The sequence below is a fragment of the Mytilus edulis genome, chromosome 1 (genome assembly GCF_963676685.1).
Source record: "Mytilus edulis chromosome 1, xbMytEdul2.2, whole genome shotgun sequence".
NCBI lineage: Eukaryota > Metazoa > Mollusca > Bivalvia > Mytilida > Mytilidae > Mytilus > Mytilus edulis.
The window spans coordinates 95,616,799-95,632,241 of NC_092344.1; the positions used below are offsets into that span (position 1 = coordinate 95,616,799).

The following is a 15,443-nucleotide window of genomic DNA, read 5'->3' on the forward strand; positions in this document are numbered from 1 at the left end:
CGGGTATTACTCCCGGATGGTAGAAATCCGGTGACCATTTTTCTATATCCATTTCATCGCTTTGGATATGTTTAATATTGCCTTCTGTATAATTTTTTTTAAAATGTGATTGACAAAGAGCCAGAAAGTAGCATGTGGACAGTCAACAACATTTAGTCGAAGAAACCAAAAACATCATCTTGGCCAAACAAATGATAATAAAACAAACCACTACACTTAAATTTAAGTTGGCATAACTCGAGCCCCAACAAAAAAATTGCTCAGAAAAAGTCATGTTGTCTTGTCATTCAAGACAAGCAAAATCGGATGCTACGTTGCGTTCGGTGATGTGTCGCCAGTAAAGTTAATTTGCGACCATCAAATCACCTATTGATGCCATCGAAGCTTAAAATACAAGACAGTTATCTCCTTAATGCATGGTTGCATTCCATAACGGTCAACCATTATGGCAGTTTATGGCAGTGAATGCCCTTGTGGAATTTTCAAAGAGATGGTTTTAACTTTTCCATAGGAACTTCTAGTTATATAGATTTCTTAACTTGTAAGAAGGAAAAATCAATTAGTTAAATCATCATCAGTAAGATCTGGGAGACTTTTCAATTAGAATGTATGTATATATATACGTACACTCCATGTACAGTACATGTGCTGTTATGGATCCTGTATAGTCACTGTTATAACAATACATATGATATTTAAGATACATAACATACAATTGTAAAAGAGGGATGTGTTTATGTATATTGGCGTTTGTTTTTGTTGCACTTCGGTGTTTCTGTTTTTCCGTTGTTTTCCGTTTATAGTTGATGTGTTTCCCTCGGCTTTAGTTTATAACCCATATTTATTATCTCTCAATTGTTTTATACTACTGTTGCCTTTATGTCGAATAGAAATTATTTTTCGTGTGATTAAAATATTTGTTTTTTTTTCTCAGTGACAACCTATGTATATTATTTTTCTGCAGGTTATTTAAAAAATGTATATACCTTATTTGTCGTGTGACGATAACACACACAACAAAATTGGATCACCATTCTTTTTTAAATAAAATTTAAAACAAACAACTTATTTGTGCAAATTGAGCATTTTTTAAATTCTTATCCGGAATTGAAACAGCATATCATTTATATTTGCACACAACTGCATGTATAAAGTTAGTCTAGGTTTTATGTGAAATTAATTATCCTGAACAGGATATATATACAGTTCATAAAGAATATTTATAGATCATTTAAATTTTAGTAGTAATTTGATGCATCATCACTCACTATAATAACCTATAAATGAGAAGTATCATATCTACGACTTTTTTTTAAATTTTCAATAGAAATCTGAAGATGTTAGAGTGTATGAAAATAAATAGCTCTTTTTGTGGGCGTATAAACTTTACTAGGACTCAAGTACATTGTAATTTTAATAATTTACTCAAATATTACCTATAAATGTACTATTATATAATGGTGGAATGTGATTAAGTGGCTGAAATATAATTAACCAAACAATTTTTCATCTTTGTTTCAGGAGTGTGGAGTCGAAAAAACCAGCTAGCTGAAATTATCTATTGATTGCTATTTTTATCAATTAATGATGACAACCCGTTATGGGATAATTTAGTTGAACAATCGATTGAAGTTATTCAATGGATCTACACTATCTGACAGGGAAGTTCGGAAAATGATACTTCAAGTATAAAAATAGTTGTACACATGTGATTACCTTTATTTTTCAAATATCCTAGAAATGAAAAACTATCGGAAGTGTGTTTAAAATTGGATTAAGTTCTAAAACATACTATTAAAAAAATGGAAATCAGCAAAAAGTGAAAAATACCAATATCTCTAATGGATGAAAGTAATTCTTCACCGTCAGCATTTATTGGTAACAATACTACAGTTTTGGAAATGGAACCGCACACTTCTTTGTCTCCAATAGTTCCCGCTTTAATGTTTGCAGCCGGTGCAATAGGCAATATGACTGCTTTAATAGTGTTATTTAAATCAAAGAAAGAAAACAGAAGAACGATATTTTACCGACTCGTAGGACTTTTGGCAATTGTAGATCTCTTTGGAACAATTTCAACGTCACCTGTGACATTCCTCCAGTATGCACATTTCCCACATTGGTACGGTGGAGACCATTTATGTAATTATTTCTCTTTCATGTTAATATTTTCCGGATTATCAACTATGTTTGTGGTAGCTATTATGGCGTTAGATCGTTATATAGCTCTTATGCATCCTTATTTTTATGCCGGATTTGTAACAAAAAGAAAAGCCGTTTATATTTTATCATCTCTTATCATATTTTCTATAGCTATTTCAAGCCTACCTTTAATCGGAGTTGGTAAAAATGTTCTACATTATCCAGGGACATGGTGTTTCTTTGACTTTAGGAGTGAAGATTCAACGGGAAAAGCATTTACATATATCTATTCATTGACAGGAATATTAATCATTGTTTTGATAACCGCTTCTAATGTGGCTGTGATAGCAACTTTAATACAAATGCGTGACACTTCTAAAACTATTTCCTGCAATAAAGATGAAATTTGCAGAATAGACCGTGAAATGCAGATGATGATATTTTTGATAGCAGTGGTGCTTATATTTATCATATGTTGGGCACCATTAATGGTACGTTTTCTTAAGTTTTTTTTTATTTTGAATACAAACATATAACTAATTCAACAGCGTCAAATCTCAATATCTTAGCATAAACTCATGACAGATACAGTAACTCAAACAATTACAATAGACATTTTTTATGAACAGTTTTGATTCACAAATATAATTGAATGAAGAATTTCGTCAGAATCATGCATAGTTATATATTCTCATCAATAACGAAGTTTTTCCTCGGTTTTGTTTTTTACTTTTCTATTCATTACCAAATTGTTGATATTATATGATCATAAATTATGACTTCATAAATTTTCAAATCATATTTGAACAACAACAAAAACACAAATGCCCTGTTTCTTAGAACAGCACCAGTACATTCTCCAATAATTGTTTGTGGGCAATCTAACAAAATCCTACTTTCTAAGATGAAAACAAAAACTAGGTAGTTGTTACATTTACGTTTGTTTGAATTAATTGGTTCTTTCTTTATTCAAATAAAATACAGGTTTAGCCACATATAAAATGGTCGATAAACATATATTGAATGGTATGCACAGAGGCTGATTTATTGAACACCAGGGACATTTTCAAAAAGATTTTCAAACTTAAAAAAAATTGCAGAATCACAGCATTATGTGTATTCTCTAAGGTTCTAACAATATTATGGCGTTTTTCTGAACATTAACAAAATTTAAATGCCATAAGATGGCTCAGATGCAATTTTGATTGATTTTGACAATTCATTTTAGTGATGCTCACAAATATGAAAAGAAGGTTATTTTCAACCTAAATCCAAAAAGTTTCTTGAAAGAAAAACTATGTTATCACTTTGTAAATTCATGTCAATTCACAATGGGTAGTGGTGTTCTTTTTTTTTTTTTTTTTTTAAATATGTCAATTAACAAGAAACCTTAATATCATAATTAACTTTTATTAATTATCATTAAACATTTACAATGTTTGTGGCAATACAAATTCAAACAAATAATAAACAACAATATCAATAAAGACGTGTTTGATTTTTGTCAATGGGACAACAGGTGTAGCTAAAAAGATATCTACCAAAAGTTAACAAATGAAAATATTTCGAATTTAACAAAAAAATAAATTGACAAAAAAATATTTCACTTGTAAAAAATATGCTCTTTGACATAAAACGATCACTTGGTTTGATCAACTTTCGGGTTCTAACATTTTGAATTAAACGATTTCAGGGGATATTGGCCAATAAAATAAGCCTCTTCTTGTCAAAAATATAGATAATACGTTAACTTTAAGAATTCGAATTTTAATATCATCTGTAATTCATACAAAAAGAGCTCATGTATTCTCATGTGTGCAATCAGCAATATATCTGTTTTAAATTTTACTTGAGCAAGTGTAGAAGCAGCGGAATAAGCGACCAGAAATTTCGTAGACAAATTAATAAGATATCTGATAAGATTAATTGTCAGAATCATCAGTGGTTGTCGCTTTCTAATAAACTGTTTTACTTTTTGTTTTGCATCATATTAAGTTTACTAGTCCTGAGTGATTTAGTGAACGACATACCGTTCATTGTTGTAGACTGTATATTAACTCCTTAAAGTCTATTTTGGCTGTTCCGTGTATTTGATTGGGTGCTGTTCTATTGACATATACCCGTTCTCTCTGATTTATAAAATTTGAAAGTTTTCAGAAGTTAGCTTGACTGTGAACATATCCGGCGGAAACCCGGTTGAAATAGAACAAAAGAATCGAAGCTCTTTGTTAGAGAAGGCTATAAATGCTTACTGTAATATTGACTATAGTAAGAAAATTTTTAAAAATTAATAGAAACAATCAAAATGACAATTTTCTGCTCAATTACGAAGTATTTTATTTTAAAAACACCATTTGCATAAGTTTTGAACTTATCTTTCACAAAGTTGAGCAGAACAATCAGATATCAAGTCGACGACATGGGTATCTATCAAGTTGAATGTAGAAAATGCATAACCTCCAATTATTATTTTTTGTTTACCACGGACGGAGCAATCTATTAATTCCAGTAATTTTCGTGTCTGTCCTTCCATTATGCGACTCCTGAAAAAATTCCAAAAAATGGGTGACATTTGTATCGAAAGAGAAAATCGAGTTATGTTAGGGCGTGTTTGAGTTGAATATTTTGTCTTGAAAACGTATAAAGCAAGAGTATTTCATACATCATCTCGCTTCAGACTCTATCATTTTTATATATCAAGGCTACAGGTTGACTTCATAACATCAAAAGTTCATAGTACTAAAAGATGAAATATATTGGTCAAGTGGAATACCTTTCTAATGAATCACAAAAACTGAGAAGGTGTGTTCGAATAGCTAATTTTTACTAAAAGCACTTGACAACAGTCTTTTAAGTTGGATGTTGAAAATGCATATCTTCGAGAAAAAAAAACATATTTTGTGTGTGATAATTAGGGTTTATATTCTTTACGAAATATTTAATTAGAATTTTTTCAAATGTTTTTAAATTTTCGAAAATTCCACCTGACAACCGATCAGATAATAGTTTTAAGTTGACTCAATGCAGACAAGAACATTAACTGATACTCATTAGCTAGTAGATATACATTTGTCTTTTTAAATACACGTAATGGTGCTATGTAGATAAATTTATCGGTTTTCAAGAGCTAAATTGGCAGCGCGTCATTCCTACAATAGCTTCCATTTCTACGATTGTACAAATGAACTGGCGTAATGGGGAGATAATTTTGACGAAGTAGAATCCTGACTGATATAATTACACACATTCAAATATTAGTATTTTTGGTTAGTTTTGAATTATACAAATTATACCACTGTCCCAGGATAGGGGGAGGGTTGGGATCCCGCTAACATGTTTAACCCCGCCACATTATGTATGTATGTGCCTGTCCCAAGTCAGGAACCTGTAATTCAGTGGTTGTCGTTTGTTTATGTGTTACATCTTTGTTTTTCGTTCATTTTCAGTACATGAATAAGGCCGTTAGTTTTCTCATTTGAAATTTTTTTACATTGTCATTTCGGGGCCTTTTATAGCTGACTATGCAGTATGAGCAAGCTCATTGTTAAAGGCCTATAGTTGTTAATTTCTGTGTCATTTTGGTCTCTTGTGGAGAGTTGTCTCATTGGCAATAATACCACATCTTCTTTTTCATATGGACAATATCAACAAACGGCATGGGATTCATCTTCCAAAGTTGACCTATAGCTGCTACGAATCATTTGCATTATATTAGATTATTATCTAAATTTAATTTGAGTAAAAGATGAATCCCTAAACAGTGTTTAATGTGACATTTGATTATCCTTCTACGCCAATTATTTGATTTTCAAGCAATTGATATCTGTTTGAGTACGAACAAATATTTAAGAAGGGATAATTACATACACCTGATCAGTGGTGTTGTCTGCAATCCTGATTACAAAATATTTTGCCAAGTCAGCAATAAAATTTAATACTACTAAAATTCAACGTACACATAAAAATAAAAACGAAGATTGATTTCTGGTAACAATGATCAATATAGTTTGCAAATTAAACAAATGTCGAGCTTGTGATATCAAATTTATGAAACGATGAAATTAGCAGCAACTTGTCATGTGAATTTATTTTACTAGTAAATGTTTTATCAAAGTACAACTTAACCGACATTCTTACCGTGATAAATATATTTTGTTTTCTCTGTTTTAGGTTGTGGTGTTACTCTGTACTACAGGGACAATAAAACATAGTGATGAACTGGACTTGTTGGTAATTCGATTGGCGTCTTTTAATCAAATACTTGACCCATGGGCTTATATCTTATTAAAAAAGAGACATATCATTTTATGCATTCGATGGGCCGGAAAAGCTTTGAGAAGTGCAAGAGGAAAGTTGGCACTACAGACGAACTCAAGTAATGAAACACCTGAAAGTCGACCTCTTCCTAAAATAGGAGTTTCAGATATCAGTCATTCGTTTGAGAAATCTTTGTCATCAAGTTTTCGTGGAGAATGCACAAAACTGTAAACAATTTTCCACATATCCTATTTTCCACGTGCTTTCATACATTTTTTTACAATAAAATAAGTGTACGTTTTGGCATGTTTTTTTTTATTTCAGTTCAACGTGTCAAATACTAGTAGTCGTTTAAAATAAGCTGACGCGCATCGTAGCGTATGTCTACGCATTAGAAATAGAAATCCTCGCTCTGACATTGAAACGTCCGAATGGTATATGAATAGCCATATCAATGGCATTTGGTTTTTTTTTTTCTTCATATTGTGCCGATTTCATGTGTGGTCGGATACAATCAATTCGCTTAAATAAATAAATCTTCAAAGAATACTGCATAAATTTCACTCTATTTACAGACGACTGTATTAGTTCTGGATCATGCACTACAATACTCATTTACTACTGGGAATAAAGATATGACTATTTTATAGCAAGTTTCAATTTATTTCTAGGGATGAATATTACTAAATCATTTCGTTCATTTATTTGTTGACATTAAAATACGCGAGGGACTGGTTACGGATAATCACCGGTAAGCAGTGTTTCTGTATTCATCCAATTGTCAAAACTTGCAAATAATTGTGTAACTTTTGTCAGAAAAAATAAACAATCGCGCATGACCGGAGAATATTTCAATTTACGTCACTTAGTACTAAAATTTGTACATATGTCATATTAGGTGTAGCAGAGGGCGTTATTAATAAATATGTAATGTGCAATGTAAGGTTCAGTTAGGTTAATTACCAACTTACACATCTGCTTAAAGTCACAACATCAAAGTGTTAATACATGTGTACATGTACGATTGAAATCGTGTGTTTGTGTGAAATCTGTTAAAAAAGAGGATAACAGAGTGGGAGGATTTAACATCAACCTAACAAGTCGTTGAGATATGTTTATATTGAAGTAAAAGATATTCTAACACCAACATCTAAGACCGCGACTACAAGTTAAACATTTTGACTAGTACCGTATCAATGACTACTGCTAATCTGCTAAAGATATACGATCTACAAGCATCGATATCGTTCCCTCATATACTTCCACGTTAATTTTTGACATAAAATCATGGACACTACCTAAATAATAGACATTTGTAGCTCCTCGATGTTACAATCCTATCTTTAATATACACTAGAACACACCCGTGATATCACGGGTCCGTGATTGAATTAAAGTATATAACTATGCGCAAGCCTTATTTTAGTATTAGTATTGTCATCTGTTAAAGTCATGCCGATTATAAGATACACAGTTTTTCTCTGCTTTCAAGTCTTTCTGTCTGAACCCGTCGAACTGGAACTTATCAATTATTGGTAATATTAATTATTTGGAAAACAAAAGGTCCTGGAATGGAGTATTTTTTAATCAACAGCATTGTCCTATATAATTTATAAGTAAAGTTATATTATTTGCCTCGCTGTTTTACGTCATGCCCACTAACAAATTGAAAACTGTACCTATACGCCTTATTTTTAGTCCAGATTTTTAGTATTCGTATTGTTATCTTAGAAAGTCTAACTGATTAAAATACTACAAAAGGTAACAATTTGACAATTTAGTGGTGTCAACCCTGTGGTTATGACCCGTGTATATAGCATATTAATCCTGAATACAACGTTTGGTGGTGCGCCTGTCAGATGCGGAACGTACAGGTAAGGTAATAGGTAACAAGTGAATATACTATTGGTATCGGTAGCGGACTCGACCCGGAACTTCTTCATTATTGGCAATATTAATTACGTGGAAAACAAAAGGGCCTGGAGTGGTGTAATTTTTAATCTACACCATTGTACTATATAAGTTATATATAAAGTTGAATTCTGTGATTCGTCGTTTTTACGTGATGATGGCTGACAAATTGGACCTCGTAATTTTAGTATTATAGATGTTTAAATCTAGAATATCAAAAATCGACGGAAATGGAAACCGGGTATGACTGGATATAAAAAAAAACACTTTTACTTGAACGAGCAAAATCAAGGCGTCAGTAGTTTACATGTGTTCAAATCTCGTAAGGTGACTGGTGAATAGAAATATATATTAATTTCATGTATTATTCCGACCTGCAGTAAAACCTTTACCAAAGTGGGGCGTCCGTTAGGATGTGCGGACTGTACATGTACACATCCACGTCCAGTCTGAATTGGGACGTTAAGGCCGATGTCACGTGAATGCAGGGTTGCACGCTTTTTGCAAGTTTACTTAAACAAAAACTGAGTGTATCGTATGCACACAAAAAGCAGCGAAACAGGGTAAGCATACATCGCCGGCATTGATAATTCACAATCAACTTAAATAATCTACTCGGTAATTGTACAAAATCGAAAAAAAAAAATACAGATCAGACGTTTTTTTTTAGTATCTGCAGACATCGAAAACATGCCGGTATTGAGTTGAGACATCGACATATAGTATAGGTCAACCAATTCGTCACGGTGTATAGTCGATTTTAGTCTTTCCTCCACACGTAACTATGTATGGAGATTTTTTGTGTTTGAAACACGCCCTGTTTAGTTCCGTATAGTGCTGAATATGCACGAGCGTAGCTTAGTTACCGTGATATGTAAACGTCATACGATGGAGAATAGGGTATGCTATTGCTGAGAAATGAGTACTAAAGTAGTTGACAAATGGAAAGCTGAAACCATGACGTTTGTCATTGATTCAGGTTTGAGGTCGTACATATGTGTCAATATCGAGGAATCGAGATATTCAGTAGCCCTACTTTTGTTAGTATCCTTATATCAAGTCTACTAGAATATATTTAATGTAAGCACTTGTTAAATGTGGGTTATTGAGTGATAAAACATCATCAATATATCTGAAAAGCTTTTTCTTTTGTCTTTGATAAGGTTCAGTATGAATTCTGCTTCATATGGTTTTAAAATAAGTTGGCCGGTAAAGTTTCGATTCACCAATGGATCATGGCGACCAGTAGTGCGAAGCATAGAAAAATTAAAAGTTTTGATATATTACTGCAAATTTGTAAAAATTGTGATTGAAGACTTTGGAGTTAATCTTAGGAATTTTTAAGAATACATATATGTTGACACCACTGGTTGAATAAACCTATCATGATATATCTGAAGGCAATATTTTTCTGTAGAAAAAATGGTGGTAACTACTTTAAAAATATGTTGAGTCGCATATATTGACAACCCGGATGGTCAGTTATAACCAGGAAATAGTAATAGAAAAATATTTCAGTCGTTTTTCCACTGTTTGAAACTTAAAATCAACATCGATTATCGCGACTAGTTCAGAAATATGGTCGCCAATACATGTTCTATCCGGCAGCAAAGGCAATTTTTAGTACAGGCTATTTGGGATGCATAATAGTACACAGGAACGGCTGCAACTCGTGTATGGTGAGTGCCACAAGTTACTGATCTTTTGGATGACCCTATATAGGTTACTGAAGGCAAAGCAACGTTTCTGACCCTTTTCAAGTGATAGTCAAACTTACTTATTCTTAAGATTTGATGCATTGAAAATATAGGCAACAATAGTATACTGATGTTCAAAATTCATAAATCGATTGAGAGAAAACAAATCCGTGCGACAAAATAGAACCGAGGAAAACACATCAACTACAAAATGAAAATAAAGGAACAACAGGAACACTGTTTTGTGAGATCGCAACCATTCTCTATACCTCTAGCCAATGCAGAATTAACATAATACACATAATACAACCAGATAAAATCAGTTGAAAATAAGTCAGAATCCGATGTCATAATAGGTAACAAAAAGTAACATAGCATCATGACAGATATGTAAATTAACAAAGGACTACTAGTACTGACTGTCATGCCAGCTCCAGACCTTAATTAAGCTTATGGAAAAGTTATGTCTTCATCATATGAAAATCAAGCACAATCCCTCCTGTTAGGCGTTTAGTGTCATATCATCATTAAATATATGAGAAGAACATAACCCGTACCATGCAAACAACTGGTTTTAGAATAAATGTGTTTATTTATTTACGATACATTTATATAAGATGTTAATATGTAAATCCTAACATAAGATGTATTACATTTTGACAGAAAATGCCACATTTAACCTAACAATGACTCTGTGGTCTCATTTAAATCAGTGCTTTCCTGTTGAGGTAATTTATGATGAATTAGACTTCTCAGCAGACAACACTACATGTTAGTATAACTAATAGCATAGTCATTCTTTTTTTGTTATTACACATTTCCAAATCGAGAACAGGAAATCAAAGACGATTTAATTTTAATGGTAATGGATTCTGAAATTTTAAAGAAAGAAATATATATACTTATAATTCATTTTGATAAATTCAAATACCTTGTGTCGTCAATTTTATTTGATACGATATCATTTTGTTTTTACAGAAATCAATATCATACGTCCAGGCTGCCAGGTAGTTGATACAAATCAAATAAAACAATTTTGAAGTATTACATAAGTAGAAGAACTTTCCAACAAAGATGAAAAATTGCATATTCCTTCATTCTACTAAAAATTTTAAAAAACCGGTATGACCTTTAGTGTTACGGAAAGGTAAGCAGTTACTCCTTCACTTGACTTGATCTACTAAAACCGGTGGTGATCACATGCGTTCGAGAAGGGCAAGCATTTTTTGCTTCTCATGTGACACCGTAGTGTTGCTCATGGAGTGCAAGTTCGGTAATAAGTATAATTCGGTTATGTCAGATTCAAGGATTTGATTGCAATTACGACAGATGGAACATATCTGCCTTTATCTGAGGTGGATATTTCATAATCGTCAACAAACCCGTGACGGTGTACATGTAACCCTTGGTTAAATAGCTTTCTTGTATGTAGCATCCCACTATGAAGGAATTCAAGCTTCCGTTTTTGATTGAAGCAACCCTCTATCAAGAAAATCATGCTTCCTTGTATGTGGCATTCCTCTATCAAGGAAATCTTTATAGAAAACAGATGCTCATGAATATCAATTGGGAGATATATATCTATTTGTTGTATCCATTATTTCAAGTTCGAAGGGATTGATGCGTTCAACATAGTCAACAAACTTTTATTTAGCTAGAAAGATTTATATATGTAGCGGAACCTGAAGTTTGGATATTACTGGCATCTTTTCATATTAACCAAGATGCTCTTATATAAAGTGTGCCCGGAAAGAATAAAGAAACAAAGCCTCAAGAGGGGAACACAGTTGGTTATCATGGTAATGATAATAGTCTCAACACGTTACCAAGATGTTTTCAATTAAGAATTCAATCATTTTGATTATCTCAGTTTAGTTTAAGAAATAATTAATGCAAGCTATACTTTATTGTAGTTTTCACATGGGTAGGCATTATATTCGTAATAATTTTTGCCCGAGCGATAGTGAGGGCTAAAATAACACGAATATAATGCTTACCAATGTTAAAACTACAATAAAGTATAACGTGCATCAATTATTTCGATTCTGATTAGGACAATTTAGGTATTTTCTATGTCCGATGTGTATACGGGTAAAGCGATTATGTAGGCTCTTCCATGAACCTCCCATTTTTTTTTTAAATAGGGAGGAGCTTTTGAACAGCCAGTATGAACGGTTGTCGTATCAAGGTCAAATATGTCAATTTCGGAATGCAACACATTACAGTCATAATAAATGAATTAGTAACAACATGTGCATAATTTAAGAGTTTGGAAGTGTTTTAAGTTAATGAAATATATTGAATGCATGCCAATTTGATAAAATTCATTATTCTGCAGTAGTCAATATACGCATAAGATTTTTATCGGATTTAGAGCATGGGTTTCTTCATAAAGCAAAAGAAGCACGTCACATTAAAATGATAAACAATCAATCTGCATTTCTATTGATATAACATTTTTTGCCGACCTTTTTCCTTTATTCAGACTTCATCCCGTAACTTCTAAGCAAGCAAACAAAGAAGTTAGCAGTATCTTATAACTTTTTTCAACTATATAGAAACTATTCTCTAACTAAATAATTTAAAGTTTGGTGACTATTCCAACGCATCTATCTCATCTTAGTTGATATAAAGGATGCAACAGATACAGTTAAATTTGCTTCATGTATTAAATCGTATCTAGAAATTGACGATAAGGGTCGGTTGAAAACAAATTTTACGACAAAAGAGATGAATTATTACCGAGCTGTACTTACATAAGCAACACGACGGGTGCCACTGGTTGAACAGGATCTGCTTACCCTTCCGGACCACCTAAAATTTAGTAATTACATGTTATTTCTGGTGCAACTACTTAATACAAGTAATTCCTTAAACTACAAAGTTATAACCAGTAATTACTAAATTTTAAATGAATCTTTACACTTATTTACTATTGTTTAAACAATGTTGTAATATCAAAATAGTAAAATATACCTTGATGTTAAACAGTCTTAAACATATTATTTGTAAATGGATGACTTCACAATTATAAACTTTCCATTTCTATGTAACGTGGGGGTAACCAAAGTGCACTTTTTGGACAGTTTTTTTCACCTATTTTTTTAAAGATCCAGACACAAGTTCCCATTCTGCGTTTATTTTGTAGATGTATCATTATTCACTAGATGGTTTCACCAAAATTTTGAATCTATACTGAATCTTACAAAATGGATTGGAACAGACCTTCAAACTACCCATGATTCTGTAATGAGGAGTACACAAATTGCATCCATGTTTCAATTTAAATCCTTAGATAATCGAATTATGGTTAAATTTTCTTATATTTCTTCAAATATTTAGAACAATTTGACATTAATCTATGCTTACTATTCATCTCTCAAGAAATCAATAAAATTGAGAATGGAAATGGGGAATGTGTCAAAGAGACAACAACCCGACCAAATAAAAAACAACAGCAGAGGGTCACCAACAGGTCTTCAATGTAGCGAGAAATTCCCACCCGAAGGCGTCCTTCAGCTGGCCCCTAAACAAATATATACTAGTCCAGTGATAATGAACGCCATACTAATTTCCAAATTGTACACAAGAAACTAAAATTAAAATAATACAAGACTTACAAAGGCCAGAGGCTCCTGACTTGGGACAGGCGCAAAAATGCGGCGGGGTTAAACATGTTTGTGAGATCTCAACCCTCCCCCTATACCTCTAACCAATGTAGAAAAGTAAACGCATAACAATACGCACATTAAAATTCAGTTCAAGAGAAGTCCGAGTCTGATGTCAGAAGATGTAACCAAAGAAAATAAACAAAATGACAATAATACATAAATAATAGCAGTTGACTGACATGCCAGCTCCAGACTTCAATTAAACTGACTGAAAGATTATGATTTCATCATATGAACATCAGGCACAATCCTTCCCGTTAGGGGTTTAGTATCATACCATCATAACATATATGAGAAGAACATAACCCGTGTCATGCCAACAACTGTTTTTAGAATAAATGTGTTTAGTTCCGATGCAAAGACCTTATCAGTGACTCAATATTAACGCCAAAATATGCAATCTTTAATGACTTGACAACAGTATCGTAATTATATCCCTTCTTAATAAGTCTATTCAAAGTCTTGTTGCATATTTTATTTGCTCATTTTTTAAAGATCACCTTTTTTGTACATTTGACCTTTTCCAGTGATATTTCATTTATTGATGTATACTGTGATGTATACTGTGAACGTTTTGTGCATAATCAAATATATTTATAACTATTTTGATATGAGCGTCACTGATGAGTCTTACCTTTGATAACTATTTACACCACTGGGTCGATGCCAACGCTGGTGGACGTTTCGTGCCCGAGGGTATCACCGGCCCTGTAGTCAGCACTTCGATGTTGATATGAATATCAATTATATGGTCATTTTTATAAATTTCCTGTATATAAAACTTTAAATTTTTCGAAAAACTTAGGATTTTTTTTATCCCAGGAATAGATTACCTTAGCTGTATTTGGCACAAATTTTGGAATTTTGTGTCCTCAATGCTCTTCAACTTTGTACTTGTTTGGCGGCATAATTATTTTGATCTGAGCGTCACTGGTGAGTCTCATGGAGACGAAACACACGTCTGGCGTATTGAATTATAATCCTGGTACCTTTGATAACTATTTCACTTATGTTGAAAGACGCGCATAATGTCAAATAATAAACATAAGAAAACATGCAAGGTTTCCGTTGCTATTTTGCAAAATATGTGCAATTTCGTTACAGTGACATTAGAAACATTTAAGCATGGCCTCCGTATGGACTAAAAATTACGCTAATCGAAAAACTGAGAGTCATTTTATTTTTCTCTATATGAAAAAGTACCGAAACATTTTGACAATTAAAATGATGTGAAAAACCCAAATATATATAAAATATGACTTTATACAAACCTTTTTAACATATGAAAATAGGAGAAGGTTTAAACAGTACAAATATAGTTCAAATGCTTCCATAACTTTTATGCTTGTGTTTTTCACACATTGCTGTCAATATAATGGAATTATCTACGACTGTCATAACACGCGAGAGATTTAGCTAGCTATAAAACCAGGTTAAGGAATATGACGGTTTTTCATTCGTATGATGTGTAAGAGCATTTGATTTTGCGAATTGGAGGTTTTAATTATTTTTTTATTTATTAATTTTACAATTTGACTGTTCTCATGCAAGAATTTTCTAGATACTTGAATGCTGCTTACATGGAAGCTTTTAACCAAGGGTTTCAAGTTTTGATGTTAGAGTGATCACTACAAACGCCATCCCAATGTTTTTAACTGTAATGGAATATATGTTTCACAGATGACGACGAATATGTTCAAAAAGTCGTAACCGCAGTTCTGTTCTAATTTCAAAGAATTAGACATCACCGAAATAATCTCGTACG

General features: G+C 32.5%; 1 protein-coding gene across 4 annotated transcripts in view; it reads left to right on the forward strand.

Moving 5' to 3' along the window:
- Positions 1-6,700, forward strand: part of LOC139495802 (prostaglandin E2 receptor EP4 subtype-like) — a 37,718-nt gene extending 31,018 nt beyond the window's left edge. For all 4 annotated transcript variants that reach the window (XM_071284203.1, XM_071284185.1, XM_071284193.1 and 1 more), the window contains 2 exons: positions 1,522-2,633; positions 6,313-6,700. In XM_071284203.1, coding sequence (XP_071140304.1) covers positions 1,842-2,633; positions 6,313-6,630 — 1,110 coding nt within the window. In that variant the 5' untranslated portion in view covers positions 1,522-1,841 and the 3' untranslated portion in view covers positions 6,631-6,700. The remainder of the gene's footprint in view (positions 1-1,521; positions 2,634-6,312) is intronic.
- The last annotated feature ends 8,743 nt before the right edge of the window (positions 6,701-15,443 follow it).